This window comes from Wolffia australiana, chromosome 4 (genome assembly GCF_029677425.1).
Source record: "Wolffia australiana isolate 7733 chromosome 4, ASM2967742v1".
NCBI lineage: Eukaryota > Viridiplantae > Streptophyta > Magnoliopsida > Alismatales > Araceae > Wolffia > Wolffia australiana.
In genome coordinates, this window is record NC_135838.1 from 3195201 (window position 1) to 3222975 (window position 27775).

General features: G+C 44.5%; 2 protein-coding genes across 3 annotated transcripts; one reads left to right on the top strand and one right to left on the bottom strand.

Moving 5' to 3' along the window:
- The first annotated feature begins 444 nt into the window (after positions 1-444).
- FKF1 (flavin-binding, kelch repeat, f box 1) lies at positions 445-4163 on the top strand. 2 transcript variants are annotated; one of them, XM_078573352.1, is made up of 2 exons: positions 445-763; positions 2352-4163. In XM_078573352.1, the coding sequence occupies exons 1-2, from the start codon at positions 474-476 to the stop codon at positions 3901-3903; spliced, it is 1842 nt and encodes a 613-aa protein (XP_078429478.1). In that variant the 5' UTR covers positions 445-473; the 3' UTR covers positions 3904-4163. The 2 variants fall into 2 exon arrangements, with proteins under 2 accessions (XP_078429478.1, XP_078429479.1); XM_078573353.1 differs by lacking the exon at positions 445-763 and adding an exon at positions 779-1154.
- Positions 4164-16024: 11861 nt separating this feature from the next.
- NUP155 (nucleoporin 155) lies at positions 16025-26308 on the bottom strand. The gene is made up of 8 exons (XM_078573812.1): positions 26028-26308; positions 25770-25939; positions 21625-21759; positions 19541-19781; positions 19429-19457; positions 19292-19372; positions 17546-18937; positions 16025-16376 (listed from the first exon to the last, which is right to left on the bottom strand). Exons 1-8 carry the CDS (start codon positions 26184-26186, stop codon positions 16268-16270), a joined length of 2316 nt encoding a protein of 771 aa, XP_078429938.1. The 5' UTR covers positions 26187-26308; the 3' UTR covers positions 16025-16267.
- Between the last annotated feature and the right edge of the window lie 1467 nt (positions 26309-27775).

Below are 27775 nucleotides of genomic sequence, written 5' to 3' on the forward strand. Positions count from 1 at the left end.
ATAAATTGTGCCACCTGCTGCGATGGAAAAATATCTACGGGGAGATATTTGGGGTGGGGACCACGCGAGATATTTTCCGTTACAGCAACATAAATGACAAAAATACCCTTCCCGAATTCATAAGAATAATGTTACTGATTTTCAAAGTACTAAGATTAGAGGGGTCTTTTCGTCCATACGCCGCTTTACGTGGCTGCCATGGAGGTCGTAAATATCCAAACCGTGATATGTGGTCAGCTGATATTTCGAGTGGGGCCCACCGGGGATATTTTCCCATCACAGAATTCATTAATGACGAAAATACCCTTTAAAAATTCTCAGAAATTCAGGATTTTCTGTCGCTCAAAACAGGGGCAGATTCGTCAATTCAGTACCCTCTGCGTCTCGTAAGAGCTCCACCGAGGTTGTTACTGGATCGTGGCAGCTATAAATACCGCCGCGCGATTCAAATTTCTAGAGAGAGAAAGAGAGAGATGGGAGACATGGTGGCGGAGGAGGAAGAGTGGGGGACGGAGACGAAGAGATTGAAGCGATCGGTGGAGCAGCGATGGAGATGGAGAACGGAAGAAGATGAAGAAGATGAAGAGGTTGAAGAAGAGGAAGAAGAGGAGCAGGAATTGCCAGGATTGTTCTATCAACCGCGGATTGCGACGTCGTTCGTCGTGTCGGACGCGATGGAGCCGGATTCTCCGATTATATACGTCAACACCGTCTTCGAGATCTGCACGGGATACCGCGCTGACGAAGTTCTCGGCAGGAATTGGTGAGGATTGGGGATTGATGAATTTTCCTCTGTTTGATCCTTTTTTTTCTCGAATGAGCTTGAATAGATCAGTCGCGGCTTTATAGTTTTTGCTGTTTTTTTCTCGGTTTGTTCATCGAAATTAGAGATTGCATAATTTTGTTAAACCGCCTTCGAGATCTGCGTGGCATACCACGTTGACGAAGTTATCGGCAGGAATTGGTGAGGATTGAGGATTTGCCCTCGGTTTTGATCGTTTTTTTTTCTAATGAACTTGAATATCAGTCGCGGTTTACATTTTTCTGCTTTTTTATTGTTTTGCTAATTTTAATTAGAGATTGCATAATTTTTTCAACGCCGTCACCGAGATCTGCATGGCATACTGCGCTGACGAAGTTCTCGGCAGGAATTGGTGAGGATTGAGGATTTTTATCGTTTTATTTGAATGAGCTTTAATAGATCAGTCGCGGTTTTTATATTTCTTGCCGTTTTATATTAGAGATTTTATAATTTTTTAAACGCCGTCTTCGAGATCTTCATGGCATACTGCTCTGACGAAGTGCTCGGCAGGATTGGTGAAGATTGAAGATTTTTCCTCTGTTTTGATCGTTTTTTCTTGAATTTACGCAATTAGATCAGTCGCGTTGTCATATTTTGCTGTTTTTTTCTCGATTATTGAACTGTAATTAGAGATTGTAATTTTTTTTAAACAACGTCTTCGAAATCTACGCGGTACACTGCGCTGATGAAGTTATCGGCAGGAATTGATGAGTAGGGAACGGAGGATTAAGGATTTTTCCTCTGTTTTGATTGTTTCTTCATCGAATTTTCGTGAATAGATCTGTCGAATTTTCCCTTAAGAGATCAGTTTTAGTGTTCATGTTTTTTGTTTTGTTGCTTGTGGCGTTGACAGTTTCTTCCTCACGCATAATTGTGCCTTAATTTTCTAACATTCATTAGAGAATGTATACATCTTGTTGATCATGGTGCAATCAAGTATTCGGCGTGCTGTGAATTTCTCGAGGTTTCCTGTGCATAACTCTGCATAATCATGCCTTGATTTTTTAACATTCATTAGAGAATGTATTCATCTCGTCGATCTTAGTGCAATGAAATATTCTGTGGGCTTTAAATTTCTTCAGGTTCCCTGTGTACAAATTGATAGAGTTATTTGATTAGATGATTTGATATAATTCATTTGAACTATTTTATCTCTATGTACAAGCATGATCTTTGCGCAGATAACCGTGAAAATTGCCGCTGCAGATCTGAACTCATTCCTCTAAATTTGATGGTATCCTTTTCGCTGAAAAATGTAAATTGAACCACGATTATGACCACTGCTTTTGATGAATTTTATCTTGAACCTCCCCAAAGAGATCAGGCCCAGTGTCATTCATTCATTAAAATTTTTGATGTGCTTCAAATTTCTCGAGGTTATCCGTGCATTATTTGACAGCGTTTGATGATAAAATATTACATCATCATTCATTTCTTCTGCATGAATTGGGCTCTGATTATACTGCTCTTGTATTATGTTTCAATCCTATAACTACACGACCTCTTCTTTGGTGATCACTAATTTTTAATTTGCCATTCATTTCACCAGCCGATTCTTGCAATTTCGAGATCCACTAGCTCAGAGGAGGCACCCTTTAGTTGATCCTGTTGTGGTCTCAGAAATGCGTAGATGTCTTGATGAAGGGATTGAATTCAACGGCGAGCTGCTCAACTTCCACAAGGACGGCACTCCTCTGGTAAACAAGCTGAGACTGATACCCATCCACGGAGACGACGGCATCGTCACGCACGTCATAGGCATTCAGATATTTTCCGAAGCAAAACTCGATCTCAACGAGCTATCATATCCCGTTTTCGAGCAGATTTCAAAGCAGAAAACCGATCGGCCAGATAAAACCCAAGTCAAACAGCAAAAGGATTCATGCGGCATCCTTCAACTCTCCGACGAAGTATTAGCCTACAACATCTTATCATGTCTCTCTCCTCGTGACGTAGCTTCGGTCGGGTCAGCCTGCATGAGACTTCGAACCTTGACCAAGAACGAGAGCCTCAGAAAGATGGTCTGCCAAAACGCCTGGGGAAAAGAAGTAACAGTCAAATTGGAGCTAAGCAACAAGAGACTTGGATGGGGCCGCCTCGCCCGAGAATTGACCACCCTCGAGGCCGCAGCGTGGAGGAAATTCACCATTGGAGGCAGAATTGAACCTTCCCGCTGCAACTTCAGCGCCTGCGCTGTGGGAAACCGCGTCGTCCTCTTCGGGGGAGAAGGCATTAACATGCAGCCGATGAACGACACTTACGTCCTGAACCTCGAAGCCGCCTCTCCAGAGTGGCGCCAAGTGAAAGTCGCCTCGTCCCCGCCAGGAAGATGGGGGCACTCTCTCTCCTGTCTGAACGACTCCTGGCTTGTGCTCTTCGGCGGGTGCGGGAGACAAGGCCTGCTGAACGACGTCTTCGTACTAAACTTGGATGCCCAGCAGCCAGATTGGAAGAAAGTTCTAGGAGAGGGTCCTCCTTCGCCCAGGTCCTGGCATGGCTCATGCACTGTCGACGGGTCTAAGCTTATAGTCTCGGGGGGGTGCTCGGAGTCCGGGGTTCTTCTAAGCGATACTTTTCTGCTGGACTTGAACAAGGAGAGGCCCGTTTGGAAGGAGATAGTCACCCCTTGGGTGCCGCCTTCGAGACTGGGCCACACTCTGTCCGTTTACCAGAAGAAGAAGATACTGATGTTCGGAGGCCTGGCTAAGAGTGGATCCCTGAGGTTAAGATCATGTGATGCGTACATTATAGACTTGGAAGAGGAGCTTCCCCAGTGGAGAGAACTGGGATGTGATGGGCCGCCTCCGAGGCTCGACCATGTCTCTGTCAGCCTGCCTTGTGGGAGAATTATAGTCTTCGGCGGGTCCATGGCTGGTCTGCACTCGCAGTCGCAGCTCTATCTGTTGGACCCGTCCGATGAGAAGCCCTTGTGGAGGGCCTTGAATGTTCCAGGGGAGCCCCCAAAGTTTGCATGGGGCCACAGCACTTGTGTGGTCGGCGGCACCCGGGTTCTTGTTTTGGGAGGTCGTACCGGCGAAGAGTGGCTGCTCAATGAACTGCATGAATTGTGTCTTGCGAGCAGACCAGAGTCATATTCATGAAATGGGTGTTGTTCTTAAGGGGAAGATCAGATGTTACTGAACCCCTCTTTGAAGACTTTCTCATGCTGGGTATGAAGTTTCCTTCGCTGGGTTCCTTAAGAGGGCTGCCACGGTGCCTGCCTCTATTTTGGATGCCTAAGGCCGAACAGAGAAGAATTCTTTCACCAGGCTCCTCGAGCTGAGGTGCACACAAAACTGCCTCCTGTATGAACCAGATTTGACATATCTATTAATGCGCTGGCACATATTTTTTGTTTGAAGTAGAAGGTTGTCTCCGGAAAATAATGAACCAAGCTCAAACCTACATTCTTTGGAGTTCTACCCGGAAAAAATTCTATTTCTGCATTTTTCTATTTCTGAATCACAAAGTAGGGTTTGACGGTCCCGGACCAGTCCAGTTTTTGGTATGGACCTAAACCTTACCTGAAGTTTGGTCCGGTTTCAGTCCCGTCAAATTGACTTATCAAAGTCAAAATTAAAGTCAAAGATGAAAATTTGGCAAGAACTTTTCCTAAAAGAATATGGCATTACAAGGCAATTAACAATATCCATCTTGGAAAGTGAAAAACACCATTTAGATGTTGCTTTCTAGCTCTCTTCAGTTCAATTGCTGCACAACCTCCAACGTAACATTACTTTGGCACCACCTTGCTGCTACAACCTAAAAGAAGCATAGACATTGATGATGGCAAATTGCGGTGTTAATTTTAATTGTCGTTGTAAATTTAATTTGCCTTCAATCAAATAAATATGTAAAAATAGAAACTTACTCAAAGATATATACGTGAGAGTAAGGTCGTCTCCACAAGGATTGGCCTTTAGGTGTAGATTCAATAGTTGAGTTATTAGTTAATAAATTATAGTAATAATACTAGAGGTAAGAAGAATAAGAAGCCATGATCAACAATAAAGTATAGGCAATATTAGTTTAATAAGATAAATAGAGAAGATAAAATATCTAGATCATATTTATATGTACTAGAGATACTAAGAGTAATACGGAAGTAAGGAATTAGATATTATATTTAAGAAGGATAAGAACCTAGTTAGTGTAAAGATAGATAAGTATTAATAAGACAGTTTAATAAGAGAGAGAATAATAAGGAGTTAGATAGAAGGAATGTGACTTCTCTAAGTAATTATAAGTATAGAGAGAGTAATGAGTAATTATTTAACTATAATATACTAAGTAAGAGGAATAGAGAGATATGGAGAAGGGATAAGGATGTATTAATAGGACCTAATAGACCTATAAGTTTAGAATACTCCTCAGAATTAGTTTAGGTATCCTATATATATTTTTATGTGATTTATGAATTTTGTGTAGTATTTTAAGGGGTCGAATTAAGGAAATATGGGTCGATTTAAGAGGTAGTGGGTCGATTTAGTCGAACACCCGAGAGGTGTTCGACCAAATGCCTGAAAGGGGTCGAAGAAGAAATATATGGTATGTTATTTAATTAATAGTAAGTATATATATATATATATTTTTATATGGATTTTATAAAGGGAAGAGGGTGTTTATGTTGAACGCCCGGAGGTGTTCGACAGAATGCCCGATAGATTTCGAGTAGTAAGGAAGATAAAAAGGTTGATTCTGTCGAACGCCTGTGAGATGTTCGACAGAATGCTCAAAAGAAGATGGGATATATTTTCAATGTTTTTATAAGGTTGAATGGGGTAGAGCTTAGTTAAATCGAAGAATATTGATCGAACACACTAGGTGTTTGATGAAATGCCACAACAAAATCTGCGAATCAAAATCGATTGAAATTGCACTGTATGGTGAAATGTTTGGTAAAACTTTCCGCTAAGATCAAAACGGATATATAAGGGATCTATCTACGAAGATTAGATCTCACTGAATGCCCTGATTCGGAGAACAGGGATAGCAGCGCCGAATGCTATCGTGGAGCTTCTGTTTAGTTGTTCACCTGCTCTCCTCCTCCGTCCGGGTGTGACTCGATGATGATTTGACCTCCGAGATCTTCTCAAGAGTCCTTTGAGCCTTTAGAGGCGTGTCACGGCACCTCGCCGGCTACTGGGTCACCTGTGAGAGTCCTCCGCCATCCCTTCTTTTCTTGCGGCCGGAGATGCCTGAATTGGGGTTCTCTATCCCCTTTTAATGGCTTAGGCCGTCCGATGGAGGGGGGCGGACTTGGGGGTCCTCCCACGCCGTTGGATGGCCTGGCGGGCCCCCCACCCGCCGGCCATCAACCACCGTCCGGACAGCCTCGGCCAGGGGCGGCGTTGGACCAAACTCTCCCTGGTTGTTCAATGGGCCTCATTCGGGATTGACGGCTGCGAAGAGTTTTGTCCACGTCACCTTCTCTGATTCGTCGCCGAGGGGTCTCACATTCCTCGTCAGTGAGCGCGGCCAATCAAAGGCCTGCAAAATATGAAACAAAAATATTATATAACAAGAGGCTGATCTCGCCGTCCGATCTTCCTTGAGAAGATCAGAAGGATAAAGTCTAGACCTCTTATTTTAAAAAACCCGAAATGATACAGACTTCGGACCGGGTCTGCTCGAAGCCCAGTATCTTTTTTTTTCTTATTTCCTTGAGATCGCGGCCCGTTGGGCCCCAATCATATTCTCGTTTTGTGGCCCGACCTGATGCGACTGAAAGAAACGTTAACCAATATTGAAAACTTCTAAAAAAGAAAGCACTGTATATTCTTTTGCAGTTTTCATCAACTGAAATAAAATAATACCCATACCCCTCGTGCGCGACGTCCTTGGACCTATGCTGGGCATCATTTGAGCCTGCGCTTTAGGCTCCTTGTGAGTTGGCTTTGCCGGCGGCTGGGCCGACTTGAGTGCTCTATGCTTAATGGCCCTGGCTGCTGTCTTGAAGCCTGTCGTTTGGTTTGCTACTTAGCAGGCCCAATAAGGCCATTTTTTTGCATTTATTTCTCTTTCTCATTAATTTTCCCTATTTCTTTCTTCAAATTCAATACGGATTTCGCCCCTGCAATTTCATAGACACCATACTAAATAGAACATGAGAAAATTGAAAAAGGTATGTATAGTTCAACTAAAAAAATATTTAAATTGTATAACATGCATAAAATGACATTAAAATGCAACATTTTTATCATTTGCTCTATTTATGCATGAAATGCAATATTTCATAAAATTGGGTAAATACACATGAAATGATCCCAAAATGCCGTTAAAATATGTATAATTACATGACTCATTTTCGACTTATCAGACATACATCATAATTAAGCAACACGCAAATAGAAAAGATAATCTAAATTTTCATTAATAATAACACCACAAAATGATCACAAAACTTTTAGTCTTCATCGTCATCCTTTGAAATTTCCTCCACTTCACCATCTTCCTCTTTGTTCTCCTCATAGGCTTTATAAGCCCAACATTTTAAAGTCATCAATATGGATATAGATTCTACAGATAACCATCCTATTTTGAAAGTGACAATTCCTCTTCCTGCTGAAAAGAGACACTCTGGTGGCGCACTCGAAGCACAAACAGGGAGGAACTCCTTTGCGACAGCTACAAGACGTGGATATTTTGCAGACCCAACTTCAGACAACCGTTTGAGGGGGTCATCACAAGGACCAATGCAAGGCTATTTCAAGTATTTATCTAATTCATCTCTAGTGGATCTTTGAATTGGTCTTGTACTTGTTTTTTCAGGCTCCATCAATGCAACCATTAATTTTGAGCACTTTGCGAGTATAGATGGTTGTTCTTTAACAGTTTATTGGTTTGTTGAAGTTAAAGAGCTGGACACTTTATTGAGCTAAATTTTTTTTCATTATGGGAATAAACTCAAGCTTCTTTAATGGGTCTAACATTGTCGCAACGGGGAACATTGGCTTTAAATTCAAGTGATGTTGATTATGTATCAATTTCTCCTTCATTACACCATATGCAATTTTAAGTGACCTTGTTTGTTCCTTGCTTGGTGACCTTTAGAGTTCAGGATGCATATAGTCCAGCACGCGAATATCAGAATCTGATTGATCTAACAGAAGTTAATGCGCCCTCAAAACAGTAGATATTGTAATGGTTTGTGACGGTGAAAGGATGTTAGTCGCATCACGAAAGCCTTCTAGTTCTTCAGGAAATATTTTCAAGAGATCCCACGCTTCAGCCATGATTGATAATCACTTTGTTTTTGTTTAGATAATCACTTGCCACCTTGTCTAACACAATTATCTTCTCGTAAGCTGCTTCAATCATTTCATATGTAGAGTTCCACCTGGTGGGCACATCTTCAATGAGCAAGTTTTGATTTTCCATGCCCAAATCATGGCATAAAGTATGATTGTGGTGAACACTTTGTGGTGACGTTCTAGCTGCAATGACAAGTCTTCAAAGTCTATATAGAATTTCTTTGAATGAAAGCTGAGTACTATTAAGGAGCATATTTTGGTCGTCAACATCTTAACAAAGTGAGCTTTTTGCGCCTGTAATGTGAGTCAAATTATGTGCTAAATGTTTTTCAAAATAAGGATTTTTATTAGAAAAAGTTAAGAACCTTAAATCCCTAGCTCGTTTAGGCCTCTTTGAACAACCAAATTTAGAACATGTGCCATGCATGGTGTGTGATATTGGTCGGTGAAGTCTAAACCAGAACCCTTCATGAACCTTTCTATTTCAGTCATGGTTTTATTATTACTGGCATTGTTAGTTGTGATGGTGAGAACCTATGAAAAAAGGAAAAAAATTCAAATATGTAATTAAAATAATAAAAATTAATGATGGCATACCTTGTTTGTGAGATTATAGTCCTTCAACACATTGTGCACTGCCTCTACCAAGTAAGCACCTTGGTGAGAACCAACTAATTGGTAAACACTTAGAACTCATTCAAAAAGTATCCATGTTGTATCAATCCAATGAAAAGTGATCCCAAGTATAGCTACACAGTTTGAGGTTCTCCAAGTGTCCATCATGAGTAACATTTTTTCTATTGGCTTGAGTACTTCTTTTAGCTTTGACTTTTCATGCATAAAATTTTCAGTTGTTGTGCGTCGTACAGTCATGGAGCTTGGAATAAATGCATCATCACTTTCTACGTAGAAGGTTAAAACATTCTTAAATTTTGGATGATCGACAAGTGAGAATAGTAGATCCAAACTCACAACAAGGTCCAACAGAAGTGCTTTTGCTTCTTTCGGAGATGTGCTTGAATACCTTGCAGTCTTTGTAAAATAACGTGAGATAGGTTTCACATCAGTAGGAGGCTTTAAGTCATTCTATTCCTTGATATGCCATTTTAGGTGCTTCCATAACTTTGATGTGCTGCCCGTCTTATCCCTGGTCAATATTCTATTTGTTCTTTTTCAAAGTTTGCATTTGTAGTTACCGTCACTATTTTTAATATAGTACTATAAGATGATGGGAAGTCGGGGAGTCATCCATTATCTCTAAATCAGTTCTTGCAATGTCCAGTACATGGTCTTCACCCAAATCCATGAATTCAAAACTGATTTGACTTGGAACTTAGAGAAGAAATAATAGAAAAACTAATCAAGATGAGATAATGCAAGAATATTGACCAACATAATAAGAAATAATAGTACCAAAACAAAACCAACTAGAACATGAAAAAAGAGATTCTAGTATAAAGAAGAAGAAAAAAGAAGAAGAGGACAATAAAAATAAAGGAAAATGAAAATAAGATGAATAAAAGAAGAAGAGAACAATAAAGAGGAAGGAAGATGAAAATAAGAAGAATAAAAGGAGAATAAAAGGAGGAGAAGAGAAGAAAAAATAAGAAGATAAAAAATGAAAAAAATGAAGAAGAAAAAAAGCGGAAAAGAAGAATAAAAGAAGAAGATAAGGGATAAGAGAAAAAAGGATGAAGATAAAAAGAGAAGAGAATAATAAAGAAGACCAGAAGTGATTATAAGAAGAAAGGAAGATGAAAATCAGAAGGAAAATAAGAATATAGGAAGAAAAGAAGTAATGAAGATCAGAAGAGAAGAAAGAGTAAAAGAGGAATACAACAAAGAAGAGAAGACACAAAAAGGAATAGTAAAAAGAAGAAGAAGATAAGATCAAAGAAAGAAGAAAGGAAGAAGAGAATAATAAAATACAAAAAGAAGAAGAGAATAAGAATGGAAGAAAAGAAAACCAGAAGGATAAGAAAGGAAGATTAGAAGTATTAACCAACATAGTAAGAAATAAGAGTACCAGCGGTGGGGCGGAGGGGGGAGGAAGGGGGGGCCGGTGGTGCGGGGGTGTGTGTGTGGCAGCAGCGGAGGGGGTGGGGCGGTGGCGAGAGAGCAGGGGGAGGTGGGGCGGTGATGAGAGTTTGGGGGGAAGGGGGCGGCGGCGAGAGAGCGGGGTCTGCGAGGGGAGGCAGATGACGGGGGGGCTGCGGAGGAGCGCGGGGGTGGCGGGCAATGGGGAGTGCGTTTGACGGGGTTGGGGGGGGGGGGGTTGAGAGGCAAGGCTCAAAGCTCGGGAGAGTAGGTTTGACCAACCTGACAAAGCAATTAATAATTTTTTTTAACATAAACCGGTATGGGTCCGATCTGACGTTCAGACAGGATTCGGACCGGCCGATGGGTCCCCCTGGAAATGGTGGACCGGCCATCCGGTCCGGTCCAACCGGACCCCGGTGAATAATATCAAAGCCTACATAGAAGTCCTCTTCTCTGCATTTACAGCAGTGAGATCCTGATGAGGACTTGTCTTGTTTGGGCCCACTGGGTTGGGCCTGGGCTTGTCTAAGGGCCTTGGAACTCTCTTTCTATCTCTTTTGGTGTTAAGGACCTGTAAGGACTATTAGGGTTAACTAGATAAATATTTTGGTGGTTTCTCATCTCCCCGGCTGTGTCCAGCATGGTGGTGATCTCGCCATTGTGTTCCTCTCAGTAACATATCATACATCAACATTTTTTACATTTTTTGGAGTTGTGAAACTTCATTTCCCAGAATTTATTTGCATTTTTCAGTAAATAATGAAACACTGTTTCTTTGTTGATTTTTGGTTTTTGGTGAGAAATTCCATTAATTTTTGGATTGACTATCAGTTTGTGCTGCTGTTTGGAACCCAAGATTAAAAGTTTAGGCATGAAGAAGACGCCCAGAAGACTGTAAGCCGCTCTCTTTGTTGTGAGATATTTTACTCAGTCCTAAGTGTATTTCCTGTACGCAAAAAAATTGCTAATGAAAAAATTTGCTATCCACACGTGTAAAATTTATAAAAGAGGATAGCTCTCTATAATTTAGTGATGTGCAAAAGGTCTGAACTAAAATCTAATAGTGAACTATAAAAGAGTTAAATGACTATTATAATACTTGCATTGAGTGGATTTAGTCAGCTAAAACATGATGTATCTAATTTATTTGTTTTTTGGTGTCAACAATGGAAATAGATAAACACATGTACTTTTCTCTTCCTCTAATCCATTTTTCCAAAAGGTAAAAATAATTTAAATTCAAATAATTAATTTTTTACACCACGTTTGATTGTCAAAATAAAATGAGAACAATAACAAAGTCAGTATTTTCTAGTTTGATCTTATAGGCCAAGAACAACTAGTTCCCTTCAAAACATATGGAGCTAGAGATCAAGTAATACAAACCACATTTTGAGAGATAACTGGATGATGAAAATAACCTTGAGATATATAAAACCATACAATGGATAGCACAAATTTATGTGGTCCCGTAGGTCAGAGTCAGCCACACAACCATGGTCAATAAATAGCAAGAAGTAACTTTCAACGATTGATCGATGTATTACATATTAAGGAAAAGAAACGTGTAACACAGGATATTGTTGAGTTGATACACATTGGATTGCATTGGTCAGGTTGAAGGATTTATAAACTATATTTGGGTCGTATAATTTTAAATGTGGATTCACACAATGGGATGTTCCTCTTGTTACACGAAGATAGCCACAGAAAAATTGTGAATTGAATGGTTATTTTGTTCTAATTTTGTCATCTTTAAGATTCTTTAGGTTATTTCATATCTTTTGTATACCATGTACTTCTGCCAGTTTTAATTTCGTTTATGACTATGATGCCGGACGTCGTCAAGACGTCGTCCGGTCGTCACCGAGGGTATGGACTCGGCGGCGAAGAGAGGTCTCTATCGGACTACGGTAGGAGCGCCGTCCGATATAGATAGCAGACAGGTATGAAATGGGAGTGAAGGCGTGATAGTCTAGATGTGGTATGTGCAAACGCCGACTCGCGGTGGGTGCCATTCCCGGGGTTCAACAGGGTCACCCAGGGGAGGATAGTCCAGACTTCCCGAACCTCGTCCGAGGGGAGGAGGGCGACTACGAGATCGTCCGAGGGGAGGAGGGCGACTACGAGATCGAACGGCGAAACCCCGCACGTATTGCTCACACGGGACGGGCGAAACCCGACTCACACCGGACAGGTAAGACTCATGTGTATTCTTTCGTTGTTTTCTCAGCCTGTCCCTCTCACCTACGTCTAACCAGAGCGTGGTGGAGGCAATAGAAAGCATACTGAAAGAGATAAGAGACGAGAGTGCAGGATGGAGTACCTTTTGTCGCGTCCGGCGACAGCTATCTCGGTATCGCCCGTTGTGTTCTCGACGAGGACGGGACGGTCGTTCGTGATGGCAGTCAACGGCAGCAGGCGACTCAAACAGTCCGTGGGGGAGGGAGCACTGAAGGGCAGTATCGGAGGGCGGCGGCAGCACGACAGTCTAGGCTGGCACCGAAGAGGAGACTATGATCATGGTGGGCTACGGTCCCGGCTATACGGGGCGTGGCGGCGCGGGCCACGGCGGTGCGGAACGCGGCGGCGTGGGGCGCGGCTTTGGCGATCGGCGGCACGGGTTGGCGGCGGGCGGCGGCGTTCCTTTCTTCCTTCTCCTCTCTTCTTCTTCTTCTCCCTCCTTCTTCATTCTTCTTCCTCCTCCTTCCTTCTTCCTCAACGAGGGACTCTCCAAATTCCAACGTTTTCTTTCAAGCAAATTCAAAGAGTAGTCTTTGGAGGGCGCCCACTCCTTCCTTTATAGAAGAGAGGTGGATGGGCCCCCTTATAAGGCTACAAAACTAAAATAAAGGGATGGGTTTGGACCCGATAACGGGAGGGGAAGGTATCCTCATATGGGAACTTCCCCTCGCTACAATGCTGTTACGAAGAAAAGAGAATACAAAAGAAAACGTAAATGTAGAAAGCAAAAGCGGTAAACGGAACCGAAGATGGCGCGTCGTTACCCGGAATATTTGAATCCGGGTGCGCGCGTCGTCGCTTTGGCTTGTCGTACGGGCTGGACGCGAATCTGTGGCGGGGTCGATGATGATGTCGACTCCTTGAGCGATGATCCTGCGGTCTCGGACTGTGCCGCGCCATCAGACTAGTTAAGATGAAAATTCAAGTTGTTTTTCCTATTTTTTGGAGTAAAAATAGGTTTTCTCTTTCTACTATTACTTCTGAACATGTCTTTCAAATTGGAGTAAAAATTTTGATGAAAATTGCCATGCAAAAACTGACATGGAAAACAAAACACAACCATCAAGTTTGAAATTATATTCCATGTGAGCATACAAATATGATGGTGCATAACAGGTCATATTTTCAACAATATTATGTTGATCAAGGTTACCGAGATTTGATAGTTGGGACTAAAACATAACCCGATGAACGGATGTCATCAATATTGAACACCTGACAAAGCTTAACTGTCTCTCATATTCAACATTGAAGTGGTCTTGATTTTTTATCAGCATTTAGGGCAAAATTTGGGGCATATCTGTTATTACACAGTGCAAAGCCTAGATCTCACATGTGTCAACAATTTATTTCTAAATGTCTCAGATCCTAAATTAAGTTTAATTTCATATCACTTCACAAAAATGTACTTTTTCTTGAATGATTTATCTGGTGATGGAGAAAAAACAAACATGATCCGTACGAATTGATCCTCGAACTACGAGTTGAGTGTTTGATATTTGTTGAATTTAGAATGAACTCAAAATATGAGATTTAAGTATTGAAGAGGGAATCTGCTAATATACTGGCACTCTACTTTCACCTTGTTACATAATATTTGCACTCAAGTCAATCAGTTATGTAGATGGAAGATAAAAAATATATTTAGGATAAAAAATCAAAGCATTTATAAAATGGTTATAGTTAGGTATGTTGACTATGCATCACGATTTAGGGTCAAATCCCTAAATATTGTGATTTAATTCCTTAGAATAGTACGAAGTAACTTTTTTCATTCTATCCAACTGAAACTCAATAAGATACTTTCCCAGTCTACGTAATGAACAGTATGTACTGTCCTAATTAGATGATATTTGACTTAAATCAGAGAAATAAATTCAAATTATAAAATATTGAGAGTGTTTATCAGTGACCAATAAATGTTAGATAAGTTTTAGTAGCACTCTGCGTATTGGATTTATATGTGCATTAGACCACTGCTTAATCCTCCGGATTGCAAATTCTTTTCTCTTTTTTATAAGTTTATATTGTTTAGAATATGATATCATATGAGCCAAATGTTGGGTAAAATGGCCTTGATCTGTGGAAACAAAAGTTAAGCAGTGCACCTTGATGTAGGCTCATATCAGGAGACGGAGCTAGACTAGAAGGTGTATATGTTCCCAGGGTTGGATAGTAGAAACTGCAATGATCCGAAGAGAGGCCTAACAAATGAGGCAGTGATTAACCAGAAACAAGCCACCTGAAGACATGGTGAAGTAGAGACAGTCACAGGGGGAGAGGTAAGTAGACATTGAGAGAGGAGACCGATGGCTCCAGTTACATTCTTCTTTTCTGTCCTCCCTTTAAACAGGGCAGCCCTCACTTTAGGAGGGCAGCCAGAAAGTATTACATAATTGAAAACTCATTGTCTCATCTCCTATCAACATCCAACTCCCCTCTTCTCTCTACGATCCCGGCCCCCGTGATTGTCTCTACCTCACTCATATTCAAGCAGCTTGTCCCTAGTCGATCACTACCTCTTCTGTTCGATCTCTCCTCTGACCATTCCAGCTCGCCTCCATCCCAGGAATTCTCTCTCACTCATATCTCCCTCAAGCACATTCCATCACTACAGGATTGGCGCATTTCATCATCAAAATTTACATTGATGGTGATACTTCCAGTGAAGAAAAAGGACCAAGGAAGGGAAGTGTTGGCAAAGTAATGATGCATGTGCCCAAATAATGAAATAGTCCGCCTATGAGGCACCTGAATAAAAAGATGGGACAATGTGAAAGCCGAAGGCCGATGACGATCGTGAGTCAGTCAAGGGAATGCAGGAGAAAGGATCATTCTCGGAATTCAAACATAATATCCAGATTCAAAATATGTGATGCGGCCTCGAGGGGGGAATAACCGCCAAGTACTTGGACAGGAAAGGTCGAGTTTGGATAAAGACCATAAATAAGAAGAGTAAAAAGAGGGTCATCCAGGACTTCTTGGGAGACGGCTAATTGTCGTCTTTGGTGTGCATTGGGCAAGAGCCATCTTTCGGGAGCACTACTGTATTCGATATGCAGGCGAGCGGGAGCAAACCTGACCAGTGAGAAGGTACCCTATATCCAAGAGGAAAGCTAGGCATCAAAGAGACAGGAGAACACGGTACATGAGATATTTGTGATATTCCAAGTTTGCTCATCTAGAGTTGGAGGAGGTCATATCAGCAACATAGACATGGAGGAATGACAGTCGTCTCCCGGCTTTTCTTGACCTTTAAGTAGACCACCCTTCATGGTGATACGAACCTTGATCTTGGTTTGTATCGGAAGGAGGTTGAAGGACGAGGTGAGGTACAAGTTCCCTGGGTAGAGAGGTGAAATGGGAGTAATAAGAGGGGTCAAACAGAGGGGGTTAGACGGGTCGACCAGAGACGAGCCGGCTGAAGATCCGGTGAGACGATCACAAGGATAGGGGAGCGTTGGAGGGTCAAGTGGTCAGGACCGAGACAAAGAGGATTGAGATAGTGAGCCAAGAGGCCAATCTTACCTTCAGTCTTGACTGCCCTCCTCAAGGGAGGGCTACACATACTTATAAGAAAAGGAAACAATCAATCCGAAACAGGAAATGACTAAAATGTCCCTAGTGGGCTAAAATCCCTAAGATACCCTTTGGGGGTAGAGGATCATATCACATGGTCATAGTGGGAGTAATGATAAGATCCCAATGAAGATTAATTCTGGGAGGATGAAGAATGCCATCAGCCTCCAGCAAATGTCTGGACAATCTCTTTCATCTCTACATCTTTGAGATCCAGTGGTTTCTCTTTTTTTCTTCCGAATCTGGCCAAACCTTTCTTGCCCCAGGTCAATATAAGAGCTCCATTGTCTTTCACAATTTCCTTGAAGAACAACAGACAGAAAACATTGGATAAAGTGGATGGACAAGTTCAAACCCGATACGGGCTCGTTGCTTGATCTTCCAACTCTCGGAAGCCCCTGCAAACCGCCTCCATCTGGCTCTGGGGCAGAGCAAGCCGCCGGACCTCTGTCATATATCTGCAATAAAGATCAATCCATAAATTAAGGACATGACCATCATCATACTTAAGGAAAAGACATTTATATTCCAAATTGAGGGGAAAAAAGATCGCTGAATGTGAGTCGAGTAATAATGCGTGTTGAGGGATCCATTTCCCCTATAAGAACAAAATGCAACATCTTTGACGTGATTTCAGAAATAAATGAACAAGATGTGCATCCAATTTCATTTTTCAATCGGGATACAACTGAGACAAAATAAAAGAGAATCGTGACCCCCATTTATCAAAGAGTACACACGTTTAACCAATAAATTAATACATAATAACACAGCATTCCTTGTTAGGAAAAAACGAGGTCAAATAGTCCACAAAAAATAAATTAAATTTATTCTAGATCGACGAAAAGAAATCACCAAAAACCTAACCTCAGGATTCCTTACATAATATGTTCAAATGCCGGGCAAGATATTCAAATTGACACAATCAATTTTCGGTGATTCTTGGTGTGTTTCATTTCACACTTCAAGTCATTATTTTAATTCAACGCTAGAATGTATCTTCAAAGTACAATGTTCACCTGTTTTGTAGTTTCTAGTTCAAGTAAATATAGTCTGAGCCCAAGACGCCAAAAATACTAATAACTTAACCAGCTGTAATTTATTTGCAACATTTGGTACATATGAATTCAAACACAGATAGAAATTATAATCCTAAGTGGGTGGACTCCTGCTCACATGTAAAAGATTATGAAAATTCCGATATGTAATTCTTACATTCGAGAAACTTTTGTCCATCTTTAATTCTCAGCTCAGCAGGCAATATTTTAAAACCACATCTTTAACAAATTAAAAATTCGTATATTAGAAAAAAAAACTAATTAAAAATTCGTATATTAGAAAAAAAACTAATTAAAAATTCGTAATAATGGCAGGTACGACGTTAATGCCTAGTTAAGAAAAGCATCCTATGAGACAAGGCGATAATAATATGATGATGATGATGAGAGAATAGTCATCATCATTGTCATCCTGGAGGCCAAACCTTAGAGTGTACGAATAACATCTTTGAGAAAAATATAGTCAAATATGCCCAAACTTGCATTTAAATCAATCCACAACCTAAGAAGCCTCCAAATCACTGAAATTTTGAAATGAATCTGACAGGAACAGTTCAAGAACACCCAACCTGTTTGCCGCACTAATGACTTTGTCTCGGAACCCATCGCCAGCAGACGCTTCATCCAAAGGAGGCAGGGCAGCCCCTCTCCCAAGAACATGAGAAATACCAACAGAGAAAGAAGATCTTGATCTCTGCCTCGCCCCTGACGCAGCCCATTCACGAAGAATGGTCAAGACAGATCTCAAGAGCCGCAGTCTCAAACTGGGTGAGGCGACGACAGCTCCATTGGACAGCACCTGATCATAGATATTCAGCAAAAGCTCAGGCGAACCCTTGCAGGCCACGAGCAGTGCTCTCGCCACGTCTTCATCCCCTACGAGCTCGAGCCTTGAAGTTGATCTTTCAAGGGCTGACTTCTCCAGGTGAAGACACAAAGTATTCAAAGGAATCGAAGCCCCATCTCCGGGGTAAAGAACAGACCCAACTCTCTTCACCACAGCGCAGGCTTCCGCAACACCGCCTCTTGACAGTGCTTGATCAAGCAGCCTCGCCCATGTCTCCCTCACAATCTGGCTGTCCGCGTCTCCTGAATACCTTGCAAAGTTCAGCATCTCCAGGCACACCTCCCACAGTTCAAAAGGAACAGCATATTCATTATACAACTGAGTAATACTCTTCAAATCTAGACCCAGCTCTTGAGACTTGGCCCTTGCAGCTTCCGCAGAGTTCTCCTCTGCCACTAACGTACCACGAGGAAATGGGTCCCCTGAAGAAGAATCCAGCGTTGTTGACCTCTCTTCAGACATGGATGTAGCAATATACTCTAATTCCTCTTTGATTTTCATCTGAAACCGTAGAACAGTGAGCTTTCCTTCAAGCATTTCCAATAGCGCACCATCAGATGAAGTCTGTGCGGTTGAACTCTTAGCCTGCAGAAGAGCATTGCTGAGATACTGCTGCCTTTGTTCCAGAGTTGGGCCTGCAGAAGAGTCTGTGCACCGTCTTTCAGCTAATCTGTAAAGGACATGGGCAGCAAGATGATGCTGTCTCTTCAGCACATAGTACTTTGCCAGAAGATCAAGATACTTCACAGTTTGGCCAGAAACAGAGCCCTCTACTGAATGCTCACGCCCCGCGCTTTGAAGGAATGGAACCAAATCAAGACCGCCGTAATCCAGCAACTCGTTTTCTAGCCCAAGATCAATCATTTTTCCGTATAAATACTCATGGAATACCTGATCAGGCCATTGAACACTCAACTGCACGATCTGCAGTGTGTACTTCTTTTTTGCTGATTGATCAAGCAAAGATTGGCCGTTGGATGATTTCCCAGAATCAGAAGTGAGAGACTGGAGTGCGCCTGCGACAATTTCATAGCACTCCCGACGACCAGCATCATTTTCTGGGTCAAGCGACTGCGCCTTTTGCAAAGGCAATCGTACGACGGCCTCGTAGAATCTGTTTTTAATCAAGGAGTAAATAAGTAAGAACTCAAATATATGGTTTAGAAAACGTCAGTGTGAACAACCCCAATTGACGGTGGTGATGTTGAAATAAACTAATCTTATGGTGTTCGATGATGCGGACTAATTTTAGGGTGGTTGATGAGGTATGGTTGACGTTGACTGGATGTCTGTTGACACTCCGTCAATATCAGTCGTCAACTTAGTGAAGTTGTACTTCGAAAAACATCAACTCCATCAATGTACTGGTCAGCATCAACAACACTAGCTGACGTTGAAGTTCACCACACGTTAAACGTCATTTGGACATGTTGAGCCCAACTCAAGCTCATTGAGTCAACGTATTTACCTCAAATCCTCAAACCGCTTACACAAACTTCTCAGGTCTGCAGACTCTGGGACTTTGGACAAGAAATTCGGAAGCAGAAGCCTTCAATTCCACTGCACACTGCAAAATGTATGTAATCTCATTAAAAAGTAACTAACTGGGCCATCTCTTCAGGAGCAATGTAGTACTGAAACAATAAAATTAAATATATATGTAAATAAACAATATCAGCAAATCGCTCTGTGGGAAGAAAAATTAATATGCTCAGTTTTGGAAGTAATCAATATTCTGAGATGGAGGATTCAACAAACTTCTGGCTTTAATCCCTGAATGATCTCCAAGCCCAGCCACAAACCCATAAAGCCCCCTTCTCTGGTTTCTCCTGCTTCTTAGAAACATCTCCAGAGAGCGGATCTTCCCCTCAAGAACCTGCATTGCTTCTGCAGACAAGCATGCCCACAATTCTAGAATCTTCAAATGCTTCTGCAGCCTTCTCCACGAGTTGCTGATCCTGCATCCAAAACTCCCCACATGGCATAACAAAAAAACACATAGCAATAAACACCATAGCAAAGCTTTATTCCGCAGTGCCCGAGTGCTTCTAGAAACTCCCATGCTACCAGAGGAAGGGGGGGATTGCAATGAAATCCTGTACAATCTCAGGTGTTTTTCTTGGCAATCTTCGGAACGACCATCACCTCACCTTCTTGACTCAGATCATAAACCTGGTCATATCTTCAGATCGCATAAGGGAAGAATATATCTCCTTGTCCACAACACCATCTCGATGATGGACACGGTCGCAAATTTAAGCGCATTGGGCTAACACAAACAAATCAACGGACATCTTACATTCAGACGAAGTTGATTCATATTTAAATGACGGAAATGCCCCTTCTGGGATGAAATGGTTAAATTAACCTCATATAAAGTATCATCAGAGTATGACAAACAGACTACCATTTCAAGAGATTACTAGTACAGCAGCATGACAAGGCGAATTCAACCTCACGTCATGAATCAGATGAAAAGATTTCCATGTCATATATCAATCCTGGGAAAATCTTGGATATTGCTGAAAAACATCCGAGAGACTCCAAGAAAACGAAAAGGAAATGCATCAGCTGCCACTCCCCCAACCCACAAGTTGTGACTACATAAATAAATAATGTGATGAACGAAGATCCAATAGAGTAGTCAAAATAGAGAAATCCAAGATCACCTAAAACTATGGCCACATTTATCTCACGCATTTATCTCACGTGTCAAAGTTAATAGGGGCTACCAGCTCTAATCAGGCCTCTGTCCGGGCTCCTAATGGCCCCTCTGTCCGGGTTCTAGCCAGGCCTCAAGAGTACTGGAGGGCATTTCCCAGGCTAACTTGACTAGTTAAGCCGAGTTAGCCGAGCTAGGCAAAAAAAGAAGAAAAGCCGTTAGGTGGCCAGCAGCTGCCTTTATTTTTGTTGTATTGTTCAATTGTTTTTCTTTTCTTTTCAATCTTTCTCTTTTTCCTTTGTCTTGTGTTTTCTTCCTTCTGATGTCTCTTGCTTCTCTGTTGAAGCTGATGTTGACTCAGGAATCAAAACAAATTGATCAAGGCAACAGAAGAATGACCAGGAGGGAACAGCACCTGTTGAAACCAGACCCCCCAAAGAAGAAATTTTCTGCAATTACTGCAAAAGCGCAGGATACTCAAGGATAAAAACTGCATAGGAAACCTCCTCACATTGCTACTGCACATCTAGCACAACAAGAAAAGAAGAACAAAATTATTATTTTCCTTCCATGCAGGATTTCAAAAATGAAAAAAAATGGAGGAGGAGGATGTCGTCCCAACCAGAAGGAGCGGAAGCAAGGGGGAACTCCCGGAGGAGCAGGAGAGGCGACACACCGGATGAGGAGTGTCGGCGGTAGGAGGGGAAGATGAGTTGGATGGAGACGAGGGCTGGTCACGAACAGGTGACAAGGGCGACTCATCGGGAGGGGACGAGGATGGTGAACCGGAGACCAATGGGAGAGGAGGAGTTGCCAAGGGGGGAGGGGCAGGAAGCGAAGACGAAGTGGAGGACACGTCCAAGGACCCCGCAGGGGGAACTGAGGAAGAGGAGGCAAGGGGAGAGAGATCATGGAGGGAGGAGGGTGGTGTGGTGGTGGTAGACTCCACGATCAGACGGGGCCCCAAGGGGGGGGCCGAAGGAGCTTCATCCAGCGGAAGGCGTGATGAGGTAGAACAGTCCCCAAAGTAGGGTTCATGCTCGGCAAAGGTGACGTTTGCCGAGATGAAGAAACGCCGAGAGGGCGGATGGTAACTCCGATACCCTTTTTGGAGGGAAGAGTAACCCACGAACACGCACCTGAGGGCGCGAGCATCAAGCTTTGTGCGTGTCGGAGAAGAGTCATGGACGTAGGCCGTGCAGCCGAAGATACGAGGCAAGAGCCCCGTCCTCAGGGAAGCGTCCGAGAAGGCCGCAGTCATCCGGTCCAAGGGGCTGGAGAACTCCAGGAGCGGGGTGGGGATACGGTTAACGAGATGAGTACTCGCCAAAACCGCATCGCCCCAAAAACGCCTAGGCGCCTTCGAGTCCAACAGCAACGTGCGCGCTGTCGAGGTAACATAGCCGATCCGCCGCTCAGCCATGCCATTCTGCTCGGGGTGGCCACACAGGAGGACTCGTGGAGAATGCCCGGTCGGCAAAGAAAGAGTCGAGGTCAGCGTTGAAGAAGTCCCGAGCATTGTCGGACCTAAAACGCTGGATGCCGCGACCGAACTGCGTCTGGAGCATGGTGCAAAAATGTCGAACATTCTGCGCAACCTCCGACTTCGCAGTCTGAAGGTAAACCCACGTATAGCGGGTAGCTTCGTCCACAAAGAGTAGGAAGTAGCGGTGCCCCTTCAGACTGGGCTGTGGGGCCGGCCCCCATACATCACTGTGGACGCGGAACAGCGGGGTCGTAGTGTGAGACGGAGAGGAAGCAAAAGAGGATCTACAATGCTTGGCCTACTGACAAGCTTCACAAATCACAGTCTTGAGGTCCACGCCCAAACATAACGACGGAAACAAACGCTGTAAAGTAGAGAAAGGGGGGTGTCCAAGGCGCTGATGCTCCATCAGAAGACGACCCCGACACTGCTCAGCCGCAGAGAGTAGAGTCCGGTGCACCATGAAGCACTGGGAGCGGCCTCCGTCATCCAGCAGCAGCAGTCCATTCTCCCGCCTAATCGGTGTAGTCCGGCCCACCTTGTCAGACAGAAACATACCGTCAGGCCTGAGGTGGAATGAACAGGAGACGGCATCAACTAAACGCTGTGGAGACATAAAAACTGCCCGCAGGTCGGGAACATGCAGGACGTTGTGGACCACACCAAGACCGTCCACATAGACTGCCCCGATGCCAGCCACACGAAGACGTCCACCCCTTGCCTTGAGAACAGTACGGCCACCCTGATGCCGCTCGTAGGACACAAACCGGGCATTACTCGGGGTCATATGTTCGGTGGCCCCCGAGTCAAGGACCCAAGTAGTATCGGAGACGACAAGAGAGTGAAAAGCCGTATGACCACAGTACCATTCATCGGAAGGGGAAGGAGTGGAAGACACACCAAAACCACCGAAGTAAGCCGTGGATGGATTCTGCAGGGCTGCCATCTGGTCACGAAGTCGGGCCAAATCTGCCTGGAGTTGATCCATGGTCACTCAGGAGGCGCTGGCGGAGGATGAGTCAGACTGGACCACCATGGCCTTGCCGTCGGCGGCCTCTTTCTTCTTTCTCCAATCATTCAGGCGCTTCTTGCACTTGTTCTTCCCGTGGCCCGGTTTGCCGCAGTATGAGCAAACTGCCGTCCCAGCTGGTGGAGCAGCAGATGTGGGCGTAGGGAGGATCGCCGGGGGCTTGCCGCCGGAAGAAAGGGCAGACGCGGTGGGGGCAGAAAGCAGTGCGGTCGACTCGCCCGGAGGACCGGAGGAGGGAGTCCCATGGAGGAGAAAGTGACTTTCCTCCTCTTGGAGCTCCTTCACCAATTCCTCAAGAGCAGGTGGACCTTCTTTGTGGTGCAAAGCACGACGACGGATGTCATCATACTCGCGGTTCAGGCCGCTGAGGAAGCCCACGATCCGCAGGAGGAGCACATTCTGGTACGTCTTCAATGTCGAGTCGTCGAGTGGAAGATAATAGTCCACCTCATCCCACATCTTCTTGTGGGCAAGTGCATATTCAGAGATGGTCAGCGTCCCCTGACGGAGATTGCTGGCCTGACATGCAAGAGCATACAGGCGCCACCAATCGTTGTCCCGGCCACAGAAGGAGCGCGCCTGATCCCAGAATCCTTTGACTGTTTTCTGATGCGGAAACCGGTCGCGGAAGTCGGGAGCCAGGGTGTACGCATACAGCCAGCCGAGGACGAACTGTTCCTCAACGTCCCACGCCGCATGGTGTGGGTGGTCGACTGTAAGGGGCTCTTCAGTGCAGTGCTTGAAGAGCTGACGTGCCTTCAGGGCGGTTTCGACAAAGCGCATCCACTGAAGGAGATTCGGGCCCCGTAGGAGTGTCACCTCCAGGACCGATGGGAGCGGATGGGCCACCTTGTAGTACAAGGGCCTCTCGGCGAAGTCAGTCTCAGTGAACGGCATGTTGGTTTCGGGGGCGGCGTGCGGCGGCGGCTGGCGGCTGGCGCAGCGCGCTGCGGCTAGGGCTGCGCACGCGCGGCGGGCGGCGCGCTGCGGCGCAGCGCGCTGAGGCGGCGGCGCGCGCGCGCGTAGCGAAGCGGCGCTGCGCGCGCGCGCGCGCGGCGGCGGCGCGCGCGGCGCGAGGCGGGCGGCTGCGCGCGGCGCCGCTGCGCTAGGGCTGCGCGCGGGCGCGCTGCGCTAGCGGCTGCGCGCGCGCGCGCGGTGGCTGGCGGCTGCGGCGCGTGCGCGCTGCGGCTGGAGCTGCGCGGCGTGGGCGCTGCGGCTGGAGCTGCGGCGTGGGCGCGCTGCGGCTGGAGCTGCGGCGTGGCGCGCTGCGGCTGGAGCTGCGGCGCGGTGCGCGGCGGCGGGCGGCGGCGCGCGGCGCGCGGTGGCTGGCGGCTGCGGCTGGCGCAGGCGCACGGGCGGCTGGCAGCTGGCGCGTGCGCGCGGCGGCGGCGGGCTGCTGCGCGTGCGCGCGGCGGCGATGTGCTGCTGCGCGTGCACACGGCGGCGGCGGCTGCTGCTGCAAGAGCGGCAGCGGCGATGTGCGGGCGATGTCAAACCCTAGGTGAGGAGCTCTGGAGCTCTGATACCATGTTGTGGAAGGGAAGAGGAAGATAATGGAATGCACATAACTGAGTACATAGCTGGGTATGTATACCCTAAGAGAGAGAAGGATAGATGGGCTAATGGGCTTATAGAATAGGGCCCATTAGCCCATAGTAGCTAGTCTCTCACTAACAAGTGTCAAAGTTAATAGGGCCTAATCGGGCCTCTAATCGGGTTCCTAATCGGGCCCACTCAGAGTACTGTCCGGCCCGATTTCCAAGGCTAACGGCTAGTTAAACTAGCCGTTGGAGCCTCTAGGCAAAAAGCCGTTGGAGTGGCCAACGGCTACCTTTTTCGTGCTGTATAAAAGCACTCTGTTTTGTTGTATTTTTTCAATCTTTTCTCTTCAACAATAAAACTTTTGTTTTGTTCCTTCTGCTCTTTCTTGCTTCTCTGTTGTCATTGATGTTGAGCTCAAGGGAATCAGGCAAATTTGTCATCACGGAAAGTAATTCACTGGTTAGTTCGCCAACCTTCATGATGGAAGGTTACAAAACATAAACATCTCTGCAGAATGGACTGTCTTTTACTTTCATACAAGTATTTCATCCTCTTCAATTCAACGCCAATATCACTCTACAGACTAAGACTATTGCATCTTAAACTTCCCAATGTGTAGTTGATTTCGTGCAGATGATTATTCAAACATTTCAAGCCTTTCTCTCCCATGTTCACGATTTCAACACAGAAGCAATTGACACCCTTGTGGAGAATAAAATCAATTTTCAGTAGAAGAATATATTTTCTGCAAGAGGAACAAAATCCTCGCTCAATGCATACATCGCCTTAGCTATCAGTGGATGCTGTAATTAATTACTTTTCCACATTAAGCAGAAAAAACGAAACAGCCAGCATATGCTAGTGTTTGAGAAGTTCTTTTCAAAATTATACTACTAGGGCACATTCAAACCCAACAGAATTTCCAAATTCCTCCAGAAAAATAAAAAAACACTAGACCGCGAGCTTTGCAAAGTGCTTTTCTCAGTGGTCAAAATGAATTAAGTCTCAAAAATTTTCACAAGACACGTATCTAACATGCTATCCAAAGCTTCATTCCTGCGACGTCGTATAAAACCATATCGTCGTATAAAACCATACGAACTCCAATCTTAAACCATATCTTCTGATATCAAAAGACTTCATAAAATCAAAAAAACTAGAAATGCAGATCATGCAAAAGAAAGGGTTCATTCTTCAGGGACCAGAAGCCGCAAAGAACTAATTACCACTTATCAAAACGCCACAAAAAGAGCGCATTGTCCACAGACGCCCAGGCCCGCCTAATCTCCGGAAATACTCCGCACAAAGCAGTGCCCTCGCCGCCGGCAGCATTATACTTCTCAATCAGAACCGGGGGCAACTCCCGACTTTCAGCAACTTCGTACAGCGGAAGCCACTGCCAAGAATAAACACCAAATCAGACCATTTCCAACAGCAAATCTCATCAGAAACCCCATCAGACGCCGGAAAACCAGATTACGAACCTCTTTCGGGTGAGATGAATAGGGATGGCTCGCGTATCGGGAAGCTTCGAGGGATTCCTCCAAATCGCACTGCGCGGCGACGTCCCTGCCAATTCGCTCGCTGACATGCACGCCAGCGGAAGCCACGTCGGGGCCGACCACCTCGTCCTTCCAGCCCATTCTCTCCCTCTCCTAGAGAGAGAGAGAGAGCAGAGCAGAGTTAGAGAGAGAGAGCAAAACCCTAGATCCTCTCCGCCATTAGAGCAGAGAGGTTTTAGCAGAGGAAGAAAGCAAGTTCACTCTCTGACTTGGTCAAAGGAGTCAAGAGGAGATGAAATTTGAAAAAATTAGGAACACAATTTGAAAAAACTTTTATATATTTTTATTTTTTATGAAAAATGATAGTTCCGGAACGTCCAGGACGTGGACGATGGACGGGACGGGACAAAGATCGTCCCGTCTGATGTCAGGAAATATGCAGGGACGCGGACGGGATGGTTTTTTCGTCCAACCCCCCCAGACTTGACGATTTTTTTCGTCTCGTCCGAACGAAAACTGGCCCGTCCGGAGGTCTCGAGACGAATTTCCTTTCCTGTTTTCGTCCAACCTCGTGGACGGGATGAATTTTTCGTCCTGGGACGAAAAAACCATCCCGTCCGCATCCCTGCACTAGTGTAGTTCTGGATCATTCGGGACGTGGACGATGGACGGAACGGGACAAAGACCGTCCCATCTGACATCCGGAATCAGTGCACGGACACGGACGGGGCGGTTTTTTTTGTCCGAGTGGATGAATACTGTCCCGTCCGTTCATCTCGGGACGAATTTCCGTCTCATTTTCCGTCCAACCTCGCGGACGGGAGGATTTTTTTGTCCTTGGATGAAAAAACCGTCTCGTCCGCGTCCCTGCACTATATGAATAACTTAAAACCTCGAAGTTCTTGTCCCTTGTTGTAGTCCCCGAGGGTGTCGTATATATATGGTTGTGATGGTCCGAGAGTTCGTAGAGGCATATGGCTCAGAAGAGTAAGGTGGGGGAGCCCTCGAGGCAATTTGGGAAAGTGAAAAGGAGGAAATAGGGGTATAGCCAAGAAAGAAGCAAAGCAATAAGTTAGGGTCATGGTTGAAAGAGATATTGTGCTGATTCTAGATGTTTCCACCATAGTGCATGACCACTAACTCGTGCGACAATTAGTTTAATGACTTGGATTGGGGCAGAATTGGTATGACCTAAGATTTGGACAGAGACTAACATTATTCAGGTTTAGGACAAAAGTTGAGTGGAGGAAGAGCTCTATCTTCGGTCATGCCCAAGAAATATTGTTAGACTAATTTATTAATATGTGTGAAATTATCTATAACTAGATATTTACAAATTATTAAACTATCATTTACGGACACAAATTAATGCGATTCACTTATGCTAATGATGGGATCAGAACATTAAAATTAAACGTGTGAGGCTAAATTTATATTAATTATAATGGTGGCATTCCTTAAGATGGAGTAAAGAGGATTAAATTTATGTTCTTCTTTAAAAATAGAGGCCATGTATGATGCAGCCTTGAACCCGTTTCTTTAGGCCCATTGGCAAGTGGTGGCCCGAGATGGATATCCTTCTATAATTTGACTGTATAGGCATAAAAGTACCTAAAAGCACACCAAATCCCATAACAAATCTTTCTTCACATAATTCTATAGCATGGTCTTATTCTCTGTACTCATTTACAGACCGCATATCGTATAATTTGTCTTGTCAAAATCTTCTT